The 18,604-nt window shown below is 34.3% G+C and overlaps 1 protein-coding gene across 1 annotated transcript; it reads right to left on the bottom strand.

Moving 5' to 3' along the window:
• Window positions 1–2,285: 2,285 nt before the first annotated feature.
• LOC131641228 (TMV resistance protein N-like) lies at window positions 2,286–14,767 on the bottom strand. Its single transcript, XM_058911531.1, has 6 exons — window positions 14,709–14,767; window positions 12,860–13,664; window positions 11,678–12,776; window positions 4,244–4,525; window positions 3,146–4,039; window positions 2,286–3,045 (listed from the first exon to the last, which is right to left on the bottom strand). Exons 1-6 carry the CDS (start codon window positions 14,737–14,739, stop codon window positions 2,377–2,379), a joined length of 3,780 nt encoding a protein of 1,259 aa, XP_058767514.1. The 5' UTR covers window positions 14,740–14,767; the 3' UTR covers window positions 2,286–2,376.
• Window positions 14,768–18,604: the final 3,837 nt, after the last annotated feature.

The raw sequence follows: 18,604 nt of genomic DNA on the forward strand, positions 1-18,604 counted from the left end.
TCTCCCATTTTTCCAAGTGGAGAGAGCTCCAGAAGTGGAAGATGCACAAGGGAGTTATGGTTGGTCCAATTGTTGATGTCTTCAATTGGAGGTCTGGCCGGTGTCCTAGAACCATAGTGTTCATGGGCTCCCATAATACAGTTAAAGTCCCCTATGAAGGCCCAAGGAAGATTGAACTGATTATGAAGCTGGGAAAGATTGTTCCAGAGAGATCTACGGGACACAATATTTGTAGAAGCATAAATAACTGATACCCCACTAGTTTCATCATTGTTTTAAGAAGAAAAGAGACTTGCTGGGCATCAGAAGCTATAACCTGAGGATCAAGATTAATACTACAGCAGCACCAAAGATTAGGATCTAAGCCATCCCTTTCATTAACAGCAAACAGCTTAAGACCTAATCTATGAAGCCACCTAAAAGGAAATTTTTTTCACATCCATCCACGGTTCAGAAATGAAAACAAATTCAGGTTTATTTACATTGATGAGGCGTTTTAGAGCTAGTTTTGTAGGAGAGTTAGCAATACCTCTCACATTCCAAAAGAGGCACTTCATGGTAAAGAGAGGATAGGCCCTGCTTGAGACCTCGTGTCACGCGTAGCTTTGTTCCTTGCAGCCTTTTTCTTTTTAAGGATTGAGACTACATTTGTAAACGCCCCATCCTTATCCACCTGTTCTTCTTCCAGATCAGCTAGTTCCGCCCAGGAATTATTGAGAAAATTATTCATTGGAGTCTCCTTGACTTGAGTAGCTTCCACAAAATCTGTAGGTTGGGTTTAAGAGTCATCCGGAGGCTGAGAGATGAAGTTTAGAGGATTAGGAATAATAGGATCTTCAGGTACCAGATTCTCAATAGTCGTTTGAATCTCTTTTTCCAAAGACACGCTTGTTTATGTCACAGGTTCAACTTGCTTATTGTTTTGTTTCTGTATATAAACTGATTTGGTTCTAGGAGCTGAAGGAGCTGACTGTTTCTGAAGCAATTTACACTTTTGTCTAACATGCTCCAACTTCTTGCAATGATCACAGAATTGAGGTAAGTTTTCATATTCTATGTCAGCAAAAAACGCAAATCCTGTTCTCTCTACAAGCACATTGTGATTCAGGGGTTTGGTTAAATCCATATCTACCAGAACCCTTACATATTGCCCAAAGGTGCGATCTATTCTTGACTTGGAGGACGCAGCATCAATGCAAATAGGTGTACCTACACAACAGGCTATAGCAAACACTATTCGAGGTCTCCAATATTCCTGCGATAACCCGAACAATCGAACCCAAACCTGTGCAGATGTATTACTTTGGAGAGCAGGATTAAAATCTTTGGTCCACGCGAAAAGCTTCAATGAACCCGGGTTAAGACTTATGGCACCTCTTGCTCTAACCCTACGCATATCTTCTGTGTTGGCAAAAGTGAACTCATAGTATCCCTTTCCCAAAGATAGCATTCCCCAGTTCTTGACCTCAGACCAAGATATAGATAGTTTTTTCTTAAGAGTAGCTACCGTTAGCGGAGAAGAACCCTTTGACCACAGAACTCTGCCATGGAGGTTATTTTTACATTCAGCAATTCCTACTTCATATTCTTCTTCTAGAATTGTGATTGAGGGTCTGTCCCTTGATGACTGGATTCGGTAGTTGAGAGAGGGGAATATCACAAACCCATTTTAACGCCTGGGCAAATGATTTTCCGTTTTGATGGTTTGATTCTGTTCTAGGTGGGAGAGTAAGAATGGTTTGCTTTGGATTGTTTGGGATTTCTGTAGCTTCATTGCTTGTTTCTGGAAATAGAAAGTGAACTTCCATGACAGCGGCAGCGTAAGAATGGAGATGGAAAATTAGGTCTTGCGGCGTAGCTTATCCATTTTCCAATTTAGGAATTACTTGAATAATTTTACTTCCTCTGATTCCGGAATGATTACTTGCTTTAGTTTTTGAATGTCATATAACATTTGAAACTCATACCAGTAAACAAATTTTAATCTGTACTACAAATACAGAAAAATAAGATGACAATGGATCTATGAGAAGATGAAATAATGATTCTATTGTACTCTCTCAAGTTCTTTTTATGTTATAGACAATTCACTTTTCTAGATTTATTGAATAATTAATTAGATATATTTATTAGTTAATAAATTTAAAAATGTGAAATATCTTTTATAAAAAAGACTGGACGTAGTATCCTTTTTCCAATTTCAATTCACATAAATAAACTTATAAATGAACTTGTTGAAAAATGAGATCAAGCAAAATTTAATTAATAATCATTAGAATCACTCTTACAATATTAACACTCACCAAATTACATGCTAAAAACTATAAGTATAGTAGCCAAAACACACAAAAATGCAGAAGATGCAAACTAGAAAATCTAAAGGTAAAGGCCAAGATTAAAGAGATCAGTTTCCTTCCCCTTTGCTTGAACCGTCTCAGCTTCATCTTCGTCTGAAACTAGCCAATTGTAAGGAAGTTGAATTTTAGGCTCAAACTCATTACCACTGCTGCTTTCTTTTATTTCCAGAACCTGTAAATCAAGATCAGTTCTTGGTCTCCATTCCGAGCCCTCTACATCTTCCTTGGTTATGACACATAACCCCCATTCCTTAATAACCAAACCTTTGCATGCTTTAAATGTGATTTGTGCTCCAGTTTCTACAAAATGGCAGTGTTCTCTAGAGATAAAGATCATCCAAATATAATTCCTGCCTTGAACCTGATTATGTTCCAAATTTATTCGCATATCAAATCGTTCTTCAGTGTGCTCACTCTCAAAAGAAAGATAAAAAGGACATGGCAATGACGATGAAGAAGAAGATAACGATTGATGATTATGGTTATTTGACTCAAATGTTACATAAAAGAGAAAACCAGCCCAATCAACCGCCATAGTTGAACAATCCATTCGTACTACTGTATTCCCGTTAAACTGATGATGGAAGTGGAACAACAAATCTGAGAAAACACTATCTTTATACAAACCATTGGTTTCCACATGCCAAGGAAAAATGATGTCAAAGCCACACCGATAATGAAGAGGTTCCTTGTAACAAGAACATATAATAAAAAGACATGTTAGTCTAATATATTTTTATTTACTAATATACTCTTATTTATGGTATTTTAGAAGATAGAGTACGCACCTTAACGAGTCTTATTATCCATGTAGTGAAGAGCCAATATATATGTTGGTTTGCGATCAAGGACTCGCCTATGTAACAATTGGGAGAGTCAAAAATATATAGACCCGATCTATGATTACGAGATTCAGATGTTGTTTTAAAATATTTTCCCGCCAAATCTGATCGACCACTCTCTATCGGTAGCTCAGGTAAACTTTGAAGCCTATGGCAATGAGATAGGTTTAAATATGATAGATTGTGAAGACAACTCAATGTGGAATGAAGTGTAGTAAACTTATTTCCTTGAAGATTTAGTCTTTCTAAACACCTTAATTCTCCAATAACATCAGGCATTATAGTAATATTGCAAAAACTTAAGTCTAGATAAACCAAAGATTGGAGAGGAGAAGTAGTAATTTCTCCTAGGGGAAGTCTAGTAAATTTAGAACACCCATAAAGATCTAGGGTTGTAAGAGATCTCATTATATAAAAGTTGTCCGGTAATCTAAATAGATTTTTGCACTCTCTCAAACTTAAGAATTTAAGGTTTTCAAGAGCTCCGATAGATTTATGAATGGTGAATAAACTTGCACATCGATCCATATCAAGATACTGAAGGAGTAACATTTCACTGAAATCTGGAGTGTGTTTAAGTTTTGTACAATCGGAGAGACGAAGAACTCTCAGAGAAGTCAATCTTGGTGCATTGCTGAAATCAAGACTCTCTAGATTGATACACTGTTGCAAACTTAAGAATACAAGTTTTGTAAGAACTCCTATCGAGGGATGCACCATCAATAGATTTATGCATCCGGTAAGATCAAGCCGCTCAAGATTTTTCATACCTTCAAAGCATGGAGTTGTCATGAGATTTTTGGATTTGCTCAAATCCATCCTTTTCAAATACGGAAGATTCTGCACAACAACAATTATTCAATATATCTAAAAAATGAAATTTTCTTATAATAAAAATAACGAAATTACTTTTTACATCTTACAATATAGATTATCTTTCTACAATTTTATACAAATTAAAAGAATATTCTTAACTTTATTTAAGAAAAAAATTAATTAAAATTAAAATTAAAAAGTTGAAAATTGTAATGATTAGAGAAATACCAAAGTTTGTGTCCATAGTTGTTGAATGCTGCTATCAGGCATATTGAATTCTACAAGCTTATATGGATTAAAATTTGGCAAAGAATTGAAAGCGTAACCATTCCACAAAATATAGCGTAGGGAATTAGAAAGAGATATGGGTCTTTCTGAAAAAGTCGAGTGATATAATATTAACACTTTCAAACTTCCCATTTTTGATAAATATGCACCGCGCAACTCATTGAATTTGGAGACTTCTTCCTCCTTTTGATTTATAATTATGGCTTCAGCTTTAATTGCTACCTGAAAATTTTAGAATAAGTGTGATAATATTATACATTTATATGAATTAATAACTATTCTAAGTAAAATTAACTCTAATATCTTTTAGATTAATTTTTCTCATGTGAAGGCTTTTTAGTAGGGGTGGCAAACAAGCATGTCCGCTCCGTTTAGGTATGTCTCACAAAAGCCCGTTAAGAAATAGGGCGGGACGGGCATACTTGAGGATGCAAGACTAAAAATCTATCCTGCCTCGCACCAAAAGTGAGGGCGGGGAGGGTCTGCGGGCACTGCACCTTTTAAACAAAATAGAAAAATTCATGTAAATGCACATGCCCGTAAAAAAAATTATGCAGGGTAGGCACATCAGAGAGTGCGGGCTAAAATCTTTGGTCCGTCCACTCTAAAATGTGGGCAAAACGGGTTTGTCCAATGAGTTGGGCCCGTTTTTCCACCTCTACTTTTTAGTCATACATAATATTTTGATGTCATGTCAATGTTTAATTCAATATGGAACCTTCAGAGCTACAAAAGTAAAATGCATGCAGACCATCGGATCTGACGATCACAAGATGTCGATGATGTTAGATTGATGATTTCACCTTTTTATAATAGTTATCCACATAAAGGATCAGACATTATGAAACTTTAAATTGACCTTCCTTGGAAGGACGCTTGGTAAGATCAATCAGTGAGAGCAATATCATCAGATAACACACTTACAAGATCTTCTAGTATATGCTCATTTTGATATTTTTCCAAAACAAAGTGTTATACGTTCCTAAAACCCTAGAACATTGGTATAATGCCTAATGAAGGCCTCATAACTCAAAAATCAAGTACAATTATTCTAACCCTAAATATCTCTCACTTTCGATCATCACTAGCTAAAGTGTCAAAGTGTTTGCAGATATTCCCTCCATCAAATTGTAACATTGAGGCATAAACAATAGAGGTGGAAAACGGGGAAGACCGTCCCGTTTAAGCCCACTCTAAAAAATACCGCAAAAGATGTGGCGAAGCGGTGCATGCATAGTTTGGGTGTGGGCCTAAAACTTTAGTCTTCCTTGCAAAAAAATAGGGCAAGGCGATCATAGTTGAGGATGTGGGCCTAAAACCTTGGCCTTTCATGCTCGTGCCCCCTAAAGCCCGTAAAAAACGGGTCGGAGAAGATACATTAGAGGGTGCAGACCTAAAAACTTAACATGTCCTGCAAAAAAGTGCGTGTGAAATGGGCATGCCCGACAGGCCATACCCGTTTTACCACCCATAACAAACAATACACTAAAGTTCATCATCAGATTTAAGTTCACCATATCTTTTATGAACATTCATTATCTCCAACATCATTGGTGTCATCTATGTGGAACAACTTTCAACGTATCCATACTAATCAATATCTAGAATGATGAACAAAAAAACATGTTGCATCCCCCACCACCATTATCGATGATAAAAAAATTTCCATTATCTTCATTGCAGTTCAAAGGCGTCCCACCAACGACAACTTATTTATCTATGGAGTGCATTATGTAAGAATGAATCAACATAGATTTCCATGAAGAGGAATTCGAAATCCCAGGGAAAATTTGGGACTGTCTCGGCCTTTAAAAGTTATAGTACTTCTGTTTTCACAAGAGTAACAACCACAAAATAGAGAATCGTGTCTAATTAAAGAACACGATAAAGGACTTGATCTGAAGACGGAAATCATCAATGCTTCTATTACACTGGGATTTTTCAGCTAGTGGAAAGTCAACGAAAAAGGTTATAATGGAGGAACATTAAGTTGTAAGAGCATTAATGCTAAGTTTTTTAGGGCATTAATGATCCAGCATTGATGGAGCGTCGACCAGAGAGCGAGCTAATGTGACATTTATAGTTCAGAAAAATCACAAGAGCAGATCCAGAAGATTATGATTAGTTGGAAACATGTCCAAAATCTTGAAAAGGGCGTTCTTGGAAGAATCACAAGAGTAGATCCATAAGATTCGTTACCTCTCTACTGTAGTCAAGGTTAAATGCATTCTGCATCCAATGTGAAACATGTTATTTGTAGTAGTGTGAAACCTTCAAAGAAAAATGGCCACCTTCCCAAAAGATAAAGGGTTGAAAGCCCTAAACAAGCCACCTAAGATAGTATGAGATCTCTTCTCTCAATTTTCCATCGATAATACGTTGGGGGTCTCTTTTGTGGAGTCTTTTTAGTTCAACATTTTCAACATTAAGGGACGAAATTTTTCACTATGCTTCTTCAAGTCGACCCTTGTCATAAGGCTTTCTCAAGTTTACAATTATAACAATTAGATGAGTAACCTTCAGTTTAGAGGTTACCAACTGAACCTCTTCCACTTTCCATTGATCAAAATACAATGCGGTTAAAGCCTCGACCTTTTTCTTTTCTTCATTAATAGAACATATATGATCCATTGAATCCCTTTCAGAAGCTTCATATTTTCCCACGACCGCAACCAGATTCTTCGGACATCACTTCAATTTTGTTTCACAAAGTTGATAAAGCAAGACAAAATAATCATAAGACATACCAAACATAGAAAGAAATTCCACTTTTGTAGTAAAACTCAAGGAAATTGTATCTCTCTCTCTCTATAACCACAGGTAAAACATAGTGCAAAGACATAAGCTCGTAGTTTCAACTTTAGAAAAACACATAGATTTTAATCCCCTAACATGAGCCCATGAAGGAGGGAGTAAATTTGGGAATGAGGCATTAACAGACTGACAATCAAATAGTGTTTACACATGATAAAAGGAATTTGAAACCGTATTTTCGAAAGGTGACCCCATACATTGGGAATTGGAAACTAGGTTAGCGCCCATATTAGAGCATCTCCAATGGTAGTATTTTCCTTTGAGTTCTCCAGCTGGACATCAATATAATAATTAAATATTAAAACAATTTACCATATCATAGTACAGTTGCATTGCAATGTAACTAGTAAAAAATTGTGGTACCTAGGGGTGAGAATAGGCTAGGCTAGGCTTTATAAGGCATGGGTCTGGCCTACGATAAACTTACAAGGCATGAGCCTGACCTATGGCCTACTATAGGCTCGTTTTTTCAGCCTGGCCTGGCCTTTTTAAAGCCTGGCCTGGCCTGAAAGCCTATTTAAAAGCATCTTTCTTATTAATGTTTTCAATTAATTCATATTACTTAAGAAACTTTATAGGTCGCATATATATGAACATTTAGACCGACCTATTTAGCATTTTTTTCTAATATATATGCATATATAGACCAATCTATTTAACACTTTTTCTAATAAATATGCATATATAGGTCAACCTATTTAGACTAATTTTAATATATATGAAAATATAGGCTGGCCTACAAGGCTTTATAGGCTCTTTTAATAGCCTAGGTGTTACCCTAAGAATTTCGACTTATTAATAATGGCAATTGGCCTTTAAAAATAGGCAGAAGTATTAATTATTCTCTCAGTCGAGACAGTTCGACTAAGAAGTGTTTTTAGTCGAGACTGTTCGACTGAAAGTGTGTAGTTGCCAGGGTCGTTCGACTAAGATATGCAATTGACTTACACGTTTTGCCAAGTTTGTATTCAAGGTCGAAAGAGATCAGAAGTTGGAGGTGACGGTTTGCAGCAGTTTTCTAAGGGACACGTGGAGCATTCGCAAACGAAGATATTGCATGTAGTGGACGCGTGTTGGCTAGTAATTAGTCGACCGTTAGCATTAGTTATTTTATTTTTACTATTTAAGCAAGTTTCAGATGAATAGTTTGAGGTCCGCATTTTTTACATAACACAAGCAAACTCAATCTCGGTGCAAAATGAGTAACGAGTGCAACTTTGGAATGTATGCATGCGTACCAATTTAATTTTATACAATCATTTACGTTATACTTTACTTTCAGTGCACATTTACTGCATTTTATAGTCTTTATTTACTTTAAAGCTTTAAATTTCAGTGTGTTCTTTTACTTCAAAGTTATTACTGCAGTTAATGCAAATTAGATTCACATAAACAACAAAGAAAAGTAATTAGTCCTGGAATATTCTAGTTGATTCCGCAAAAGTAACCTCTAAAAAGGAAACTAGCGATTGTTTACCATCTTTCTAGGTAAACACTAAGTCTGGCCTATTTTATTAAATCAGCTTTTAAAAAAGCCCAAGCCTGACTTTTTTATCAAATAGGTCTGGTCTGGCCTGGCCTTAAGTAGGCTAGGCTATAGGCCCCTGTAGGCCGGCCTGGCCTATTCCCACCCCTAGTGGTACCCAATCAAATTAATTTGTGAGGTAAAGTTGTGGGACCCACTAGAATTACACCAATAAAATAAAAATTAAATAAATTATTTTGAGATGATATGACTGGTGGGACCCATAAAGAACTCAAAAATGGGTTGCACCATTGGAGATGGTCTTATATAAAGTCTTTTGTGTCAGGAAGGTCAATGACCGACTCTATCAGTTTCCCAAAGTACATTTAAAGGTTGAGTAGCTGCAATTCGTTCAAATCGGAGTAAGAGGACCACGCGCAAGGTAAACAAGGTTCATAATGCCCCATTATGTATTTCAATTCATAAGGTACAAAGGCACAATCGAAAGATATCCTGGTCTCAAGCTCCAACTGGTTGTGACACGGCCTAAAACAGAACCACTATAGAGTGGTTATCCACATGAAGGTTTTATCACTACAAAATTTAAGATGAATTTGCCCTAGAAGGACACCTGATAAGAGCAATTGATTGGAGAATGACTGATAAATGATACATCTATGAAGCACGGATACTTCAAAAACTCAATAGAATCGTATTCGATACGCCGATACGCTCCGATACGGCGTCGATACGTATCGAAGAAGTATCCGAAGTTATTTATTTTTAAAAAAAAATTCCGATACGGCGGCGATACGCCTCCAATACTCTCGGGATACGTGACTCTTTATTTTTTCAACAGATTCTTCTTTTTCATCATCATTTATTCCTTTTTTAATATTCATTTCCATTCCCCTTTTAATGACTATTCATTCCCAATAATTCTCTTTATATCCTAATTAATTCTTTCTAGGTAGATACCATTTTTCAAATTTGGTTTTAATTCACAAGTGTTTTTATAAATACTAATATTTAAAATTTAATTCATATTAATTAATAATATTTATAATGAAACGTTTTTTACTAAGAATGACACGTTGCCTGCATCATTTCTTTTATTTCAAAGTTTCTTTCTTCTTCTACATCTTGATGAATTGGAAGCTGCTTTACCTATGATGGAGAAAGTGATGACATTGATACTATTCAAATATCTTAAATTTAATATTTTTAAACAATATAGTAATGTTAAAAATTGTCTTATGAATATGATTTTGTTAAACTATGATTTAACTAAATGTTTAATTATAATTTTTATATATGTATCTTCAACGTATCGTATCATGTGTTTTCTAATTAGTGACGTATCACCGTATCGGATACGTGTCGTATCTGATACTCGTATCGTGTCCGTGCTTCATTGTGATACATAGACAAAATCTTCTAGAGTAATGCTATGCTTACACCCCATATGTACACCAATACTTACACCAAACACTGTTCACCGTATTTATACGGTGAACAGTGTTTTTTTAAATAAAATAATAATATTTATTTTTATTTTTAAAATTAAGGACGACACTATTCATGTACGGACATGCATTAACCAACTTCATTACTGCATTAACCAAGTTTTTACACTGCATTAACCAAGTTTGATGACTGCTAAAAATTATTTTTAATACTTGGATATTGCATTAACCAACTTCATTACTGCATTAACCAAGTTTTTACATTGTATTAACCAAATTTGATGACTACTGTAAAGTACTGTTCATGAGTGTAAGAATAACATTACTCAAATTTGGTTAATGCAGTGTAAAAACTTGGTTAATGCAGTAATAAAGTTGGTTAATGCACTTCCGTACATGAACAGTGTCGTCCTTAATTTTAAAAATAAAAATAAATATTATTATTTTATTTAAAAAACACTGTTCACCGTATAAATACGATGAACAGTGTTTGGTGTAAGTATTAGTGTACATATGGGGTGTAAGCGTAGCATTACTCAATCTTCGAACATCTGTCATCATTGTGATACATAGACAAAATCTTCTAACATCTGTCATTTCTTATAGTTGTCCAAAACAAAAGATAGGTCCTTGAAATCCTAAAACCCAACTATAAAGCCTAAAAAGATTCTAAACTTTAGGTACATACTATTCTAACGTGAAACCCCTCTTACTTTCTACTGTCATTTACTTAGGTGTTATAGTGTTCGCATGTAGGGGTGGAAATAGGTCAGACCGATAACAGGGGCTTACAGGCTAGCCTATAAAGTCTCAGGCCAGACCACACATTTTTTTTAAATAGAGAAGGCTTGTGTTTTTTTATAAGCCTATATAGTTAAAAAGGCTAGGCTTCAGACCCTAAACAAAGTCTTTTAAGCCTATCAGACCGGCCTATTTAATTAAATATGAATAATTTTTATTATCATTATGTTATGTTTTGTACTTTTAATTAAAATACATTAATAAAACTTGATTATCTTGAAGACCTTGTGAAAATAAGATGAAAACACGTGATGAACATTGTTTTCATAAGTTCTCTTAAACCAATAGTCTCACATAATTAATGTTAATAGGTAAGTTAAAATAAGTCAATGCAAACAAATTTTTAGTCTTTTGTTTTTTTAGTTAGTTAGTCTATTTAAACATTATTTTAAATTCTTATTTACATATGTCTAAAACAAATAGGCTTTTATGTAGGCTAACCAGACCTTCGAAAAGGCTAGGCTCAGGCCTAAAAATAAGCCTACGACAGGCTACAGGCCAGACTTAGGCTTCAGTTTTTTTTAACAGGTCAGGCTCAGGCTTGGCAAAGCCTAGCTCGGTCCAGCCTATTTCCACCCCTATTTACAGGTACACTCTTTTAGACCAGAGCTTTAGGATTCAAAATCATTTAACGGAGTTTGCGATCTGATTTAGGTTCTCTGTCTCATTCGGGAACTTCATTAGTCTTTTCGACATTACATGATATTCTTTTATTTTTATTTATACATTAAAACTTGGGGTTAATTAAAAGAAAAATAATGGAAATGTAAAATATATGAAGAAATGTATTACCATTTTATCATGAGAGAAGAGGGAGAGAGATATTACCGGTTGTGTAGTCATGGCATCATAGAAATCACTGTAAAGCCACAATCTACTCCATAAGCTTGGTTGATCAGGATGTTGTTCTCGAACAATTTTCTTCCCCAACACTTGTAACATTTTATGCATATGAATTTCCTGGTTTCTAATGGTTATGAACGATTTTTCAGCAATAACTGGAATTCCAATATCAGGCTGCAATCCACAAGCATGTAGAATTCTCTTTACATAATCCTCCCTCTCCCCATCAAAGAAGCAAGCAATGTGCAAGAATATCTCTTTCTCTCTTAGCTCGAGTCCCTCGAAACTTGATTGAAGAACTTTCATGATTCCACTATCTGGATTATTCTCCAATCCTTCCAAAGTAGCTCTCCATTGGGTAGTATTTCTCTTGTACAAAAATGAACCCATCACTCTAATTGCTAAAGGAAGACCTTGAGCATATTTTAGTATCATAGGAATAAGTTCGGCATAATCACTACTAGAATGATCACTTTTGAAGGCTTTTCTACATAGAAGCTCCCGAGCATCATTGTCGTTCATCAATCCAATCTCGTGAATTATATCCGCTTCATATAGTTCAAGAATATGCACGTCTCTTGTGGTTATGATTATTCTACTCCCCGGACGAAGCATCTTAACATTTACATTCAACTCAAGCAGTTGATCAACGTCGTCAAGAACTATAAGGACCTTCATGTTGTACAGCCTTGTTATAACTCCGGATATTTGAGAAGGACTGTATCCTTCTAAAACAAACTCTTTTACAGTTTGATGAATTATTTGTTTCTGCACAGCAATAGCACCACCATCTTCATAACTTTTGCTAACGTTTTCAATGAAACAAGAAGCATCAAATTGATATGAGATTCTATCATACAAAACTTTCGCAAGAGTTGTCTTTCCAATTCCATCCATACCCCATAGTCCTAAAACTTGACAACCACCATGATCATCATCTGATTCTGACCTTAGTTTCAAAAGACTCTCTAATTCTTCTATATGAGGTTGCATTCCTATAAGGTCATCGAGACTCGGTAAGAATCTATGATCCAACTTCTTTGTTATTGACTGAACAATATTTTTAATCTCTTGAAATTCCGGCATGTTAAAAAGATGCAAAATCATTAAATTATCACCAAAAAAAGTTAGGTAAATACAGGATGAAGCCTATATATGATGACTTACTTGTTCCTGATATCGTAACCGGCGATTTCAGCCAAATATGTCATATCTCTCTTCCATTCAACAACCTTATGTGGATTAGATTTGAAGTGTAAATCAAAGGCAAACTCATAGACTCCATTTTGTCGTCGAACATGAGACGGATCAACGTCATAGAAAACCGGTAAAGCAATTTGCTTTGCGTTTCTACAACAATTAACAATGGTACTCATTTCATCCAAACACCAGGTTGAGGTGGGATAATCTTCAGAGAAAACAACTACAGAAACACGCGAGTTTTTTATTGCGTGTCGAAGTTGGGTTGAAATGGATCCACCTTTGTGAAGCTGCGTGTCATCTTTGAAAGTAAAAATACCTTTTCCAGTGAGATGAGCGTAGAGATGGTCGACAAAGGTGTTGCGCGTGTCGGAGCCTCTGAAACTGATAAACACGTCGTATCTGTTGTTTTGAATGTTATCAGAAACCAAAGATGAACTAGAGGCTTCACCGTTGTTCAAGAGGTTGAAATCAGATGAGGTAACAGCAGTTGCGCCATTATTCAAGATGTTGAAATCAGATGAGGTAGCAGTAGTTGCACTTGCACCTTGATTCATGATGTTGAAATCAAATGAACTGGTAGTAGTTGTAGCGTGAGTCAAGATGTTCGAATCAGATGAACTAGAAGGAGATGCACCTTGGCTCAAGATGATCAAGTCAGATGAAGTAGCAGCAGATGCATCCTGATTTGAGATGTGCGAATTGGAATTTGACTTACGACCACACATGGCATGAAACGGTTGCAACAGACATTTTTTCAAAGTTGAATGACCTGTTAAAACAAAAACTAACGATAAACGTAGTATGTAGAAAAGATAAAAAAAATTATTATAATTGGTTTAAGGTTTGTTTCCACAAAAACTATAGTCTTTTTATAATATATATTAGAAAGTTGAATATTTGTGCTACACCTTTTTTAAACTATAGTACTATAGCCTTTTTAAATATATATTAGAAAGAGAAGTAAAATGATCAAATTTTAGTGATCGAGACACAATATATGGGTCCCACACCTTTTTTGTTTTTGCCAAAACAGTGAAGAAATAATTATTCTACTTTTTTTTGGTATAGTAATAGTAATGTAACAATAATTATTAAAATAAAACTAAATCAAATGAGTTGTAATAATTTATATATAGTCTCAAATATTAAATAAATTTTAGAATAAATTTATAGTTTAAAAATATCATATATATATATATATATATATATATATATATATATATATATATATATATATATATATATATATATATATATATATATATTAATCATGTAAGACTATACTAACTAAATTAAAAGTATAAAAATATTTATTTTAATAAAATAACATAAAAAATATTTTGGTCAATTTACAAATCAAACAATTTTCTTTTTTCTCTATTTCTCACTTTTTTTTCTTTTCTATTAATTAATACATGCTCTTTTTTTTCTCATACTTTTTTTTTCTTTTCACTTTTTCTTGTTTTTTTCTCTCTTCTTACTTTTGTTCTCATTTTTAAACATGCTCTTAAAAGAGTTTGAGAAAGTTTCCTAATCGGATGACCTTCCGAATTAAAAAATAAAAAGTTAACTTGATTTATTTCCAATTGAAAAGAATTATAATGAGTAACAAAACTTTAACTTAAAACTTATTTATTTAAAAAAATTGAATAATTAGTAAATACTAAGAAAAACAAAAATAATTCAATACTTCAAACTTTTGTTAAATATAGATAAAATTAAAATTAATTCAATGATGAAATATAAACAAATGAATAAAAGTGGAGTTAATTAACCTACTCTAGTATGATGAACTATCATGAAGGATATTTACCAGATTTTTGTGAGGTCGAGCTTGCATCCATCGATCTTCTTCGCAACAAGTCACTGAATGGTGATATGATTCATTATTATCATATGATATCCGTATCATCAGATTTATATTAGTTGGAAGCAATTAATTTAATTCTATAAAATAATTGAGATTACTTATGGCTGGGAGTAATAAATTAAAAACTATAAAATACTTTTTCAACCTATATTTTTTATATGCCACTAACATAAGACCAAATCTACAATAGATATTAGAGATAAAGACTTTCTTTCTAGAAGCGGATGCCACCATCCCATGCTTCAAAGAATGCAAAATATTATAATTTTATTATTTTTTTAGGAGTACTCCAACGCAATTACAACCAAAACAAATCCAGGATAAAAAACCAGATTCATAAACAAATATTTACAAAGTTACACCAATCAATCCAATGAATTTCATTATAGTTTTTTTTCAAATGAAGCAAATCATTCCCAAAAATTAAGTTTCACCGTATACACCAATTCAGCAATATCCGCAAGAGTCTCTTTAAAGAGGATTTTATTCCTGTCGGATTAGATACTCCATATGTAGACTAAACAACCTAACACATTTGACGAAGGTCGCCACAACTCAAAACAGCCCAGAAATAATGAAGTGCTCAACAGGAGAGGAGACTATATTGACCTCAGAACAACGCAACCATAAAGTAATTTGAAACCACACTTTACAACTAACCTCGCAATTGAAGAAGAGATGTTTTATGTTTTATTCGTCTTTAAGCAAAGTGGATACACCAAATTCCTTTTCTTCAATCTTCAATTCATCTTTTGTCTGTAACTTATAAATGAGTAAAAGCCAAATAAAAACTTGCATTTTACTCGACAATTCTGACTCACATGAAACTTATAAAACCAATGTCGTTTCTACCTCAACCACCGCTACCAGATTTTCCAATTCCACCAACATATTGTAATTATTCTTAACCACTACTAAAAATATGACATTTGCTTAACGAATTTTACATCAGGTATTAAAATATATGATGTAAAAAATATTTGTCAAAAGATTTTACATCAGACATTTATTTCCAATGATATAAAAAATATATGAAAAAATGTATAACATAGTGGTAGTATTGTAAATAAAATGAAAAATAAACATGCGGTGGCAAAATTGTAAATAAAATGAAGATCTTGTTATAAGATATTTTGCATCGGGCCTAGATAATACCCGATGTGAGAAATGTTACACACAGTGGGCCTTTACATCGGTTCAATTAAAATCCGATGGAAAATGTTATGCACAGTGGGCCTTCACATCAGGCCATTCAAAAACCGACGGGAAATGTTACAGCCATTTTTTTCTAAAACCCTAAACATTCATTAGAGACACAAATCTTTTCTCTCTTTCTTCTTTACTTCTTTACACACAGCCGCCACCACGAGTCACAAACTCAATCTCTCCATCTCTTTAAGACCGAACTCCATCATACTCAGACGCGAAGAAAACTCCCTCTGATAGTTCTTCATTTGTGCCCCTCTTCCCTTCCACAGCTGCGGATTGCAATTTTCTTCCGTTTCATAATCATGGCAACTCAAATGAGCAAAAAGCGAAAAAGTTAGTGCCGAGATTCTTTAATCGTCTTCGAATAATTCATCTCTGTTAGTAATTCTTAATTTGATTTGATTTGTGTTGCAGTTCGTCGCAAACGGAGTTTTTTTTCCGCTGAACTGAATGAAGTTTTGACCAGACAGTTGGCCAAGGATGGTTATTCAGGTGTTGAGGTTAGGGTTACCCCGATGCGCACTGAAATCATCATCAGAGCTACTCGTACCCAAGTTGTGCTTGGTATGTGATTTCATCAATCTTTGAATTTTAGCTACTTTGGTTGAATCTGAATATTTGATACTCATTATAAATTTTTATTTTTGATTTTATGTTATATGGTACTGTTGTAAATGGATATCTGATTTCTGTTTTATGTTATATATGATATGATTTTTGTGTTATATTGGATTTTAATCTGATTAGATATGATAATGTTGTATGTTTTTGTTGTTTGATTTTGGATTTTTTATGTTCTTTAGGTGAGAAGGGAAGGAGGATTAGAGAACTAAACTTAGTGGTACATAAGAGGTATAAGTTTCCTGAGAACAGTGTGGAACTAACCTCATGTATTAGATTTTTATAAGATACTATTGAGGTAATAAGTAATAACCTTTTGTATTTGCATGAGATAATGATGAACTGAAACTTGATTGTTCCATTAGGTTCTTGGAAATAAGTTCCAAAGTAAATTACTTGAGATTATCGATGCGAGGTAACTTCAAATTTAATTTTTTTCATCGGCATTATTTCTCAGTCTATTTGAAAATTCTGACCTGATATAAGTTCTCAGTGAGCTGCCAAAATTCTTAGGCGATAGTTGCACTTGTGAAGATCATGGTGGTTGTATGAGATCTGATAAAGGGACGTGGCAAGACCCGAACATATTAAAGGTTTCCTGCTTATTATATAATCATAGGACTCTGTTACTAAATTTGAATCTGGTTATCGGTTCTACTTTGCATTTTACAGTGACTCAACTAGAATAGTTATGTGCATGCAGATGGTTCTTAGTGGTAAAGTGCAATGTTGTAAACAAATAGTTGCGCTTCCCAACAACGAGGGGAGGGTGATTGAATGTGATAAAACATCTTATCCAATGGTAAAGTGTATCGGTGCTATGTTAAATATTGTAAGATGATGATATGTAATAATGATCACAAATCATCATTTGAGATTTTGTTTTGAGAGCACAGATAAGTGGCTACACATCTACCAGAGAATCAAGATCTGAAGTTGATGATATAACCTCTCCTAAAGCATATGGTAATTCTATGAACCCTACATTGGCTCCTGTCAAAGATGACGCAAGTGTTCATACATATAAATCATAAGGCTACAACAAAACAAAAATGTTGCACCAAATAATAACGAATGAATATGACAGTTTTTATGTGTATCTAGGCAAGATTTGCTGATAAGGTTGTTCGTAGCGGCGGTTTTCCTAGGTATGATGAGTGTGTTCCTATGGTTGACAAGACTATAGATGTTGTATCAAAGGAGAAGCAGGCGGCAGTACCATAAAACTCATTTGGCTCAAAAGGTTAGAATAAGTTTATTTTTCAAATTGGATGTCAAACATCTTGTCGATACTTGGTAGCAATCCTCATGAACTCTTTATGGTATGGATGCAGAAAATCTATTAATGGTAATTATGACTATTATAGTGGGCTTTGTGTTTGCCTTTTTGGCTTTTGCTCGTTCGATAGCATTTCGTGTGACAAAGGGAGTAAAAAAGGAGGAACTTGCTACCAGATTGACAGAGGCAGACCTTTCCTCATCTACCATAAAACGAATCAGTGAGCTTGAAGAAAAAGTTGAGAAGTTATAGTCAAAACTCAATGTGATGCCTCCTGAGAAAGAGGAGCTGTTGAATGTTGTGGTTTGTCGTATGGATGTCGTGGAAGCAGAGCTCATTGCAGCAAAGAAGGTAACTATGTTTCATTTCAAATCAAATTATATATCATGTATAATCATTTTCCTACGGTGTTAACGAATTGTTTAACTTAAGGTGTGTGCATTATGGTATTAGTGTATGCTAGATTCATCAGCAATTTGTTCTGTATGTAAAGCAGTGTGTTCAACTTTCTAAACAGGCTTTGTACGAGGCTTTAATAAGACAAGAACTTTTGGCTTGAAAAAAGCAAACTCAAGGCAAGTCAAAGGTTAATGCATTTTTTTCTAGTTTATCAATATAAAGTAGTCAAATTATTGTTATCCTTCTTGGGAATTCTTTAAAAATGTGTTCGTTTTGTTTGTAAAGCAGTGTTGGTAAAGTTACACTGTACATGACAGTTGGTGGGTGTCTC

This window comes from Vicia villosa, unplaced genomic scaffold, assembly GCF_029867415.1.
Source record: "Vicia villosa cultivar HV-30 ecotype Madison, WI unplaced genomic scaffold, Vvil1.0 ctg.003588F_1_1, whole genome shotgun sequence".
NCBI classification, from domain to species: domain Eukaryota; kingdom Viridiplantae; phylum Streptophyta; class Magnoliopsida; order Fabales; family Fabaceae; genus Vicia; species Vicia villosa.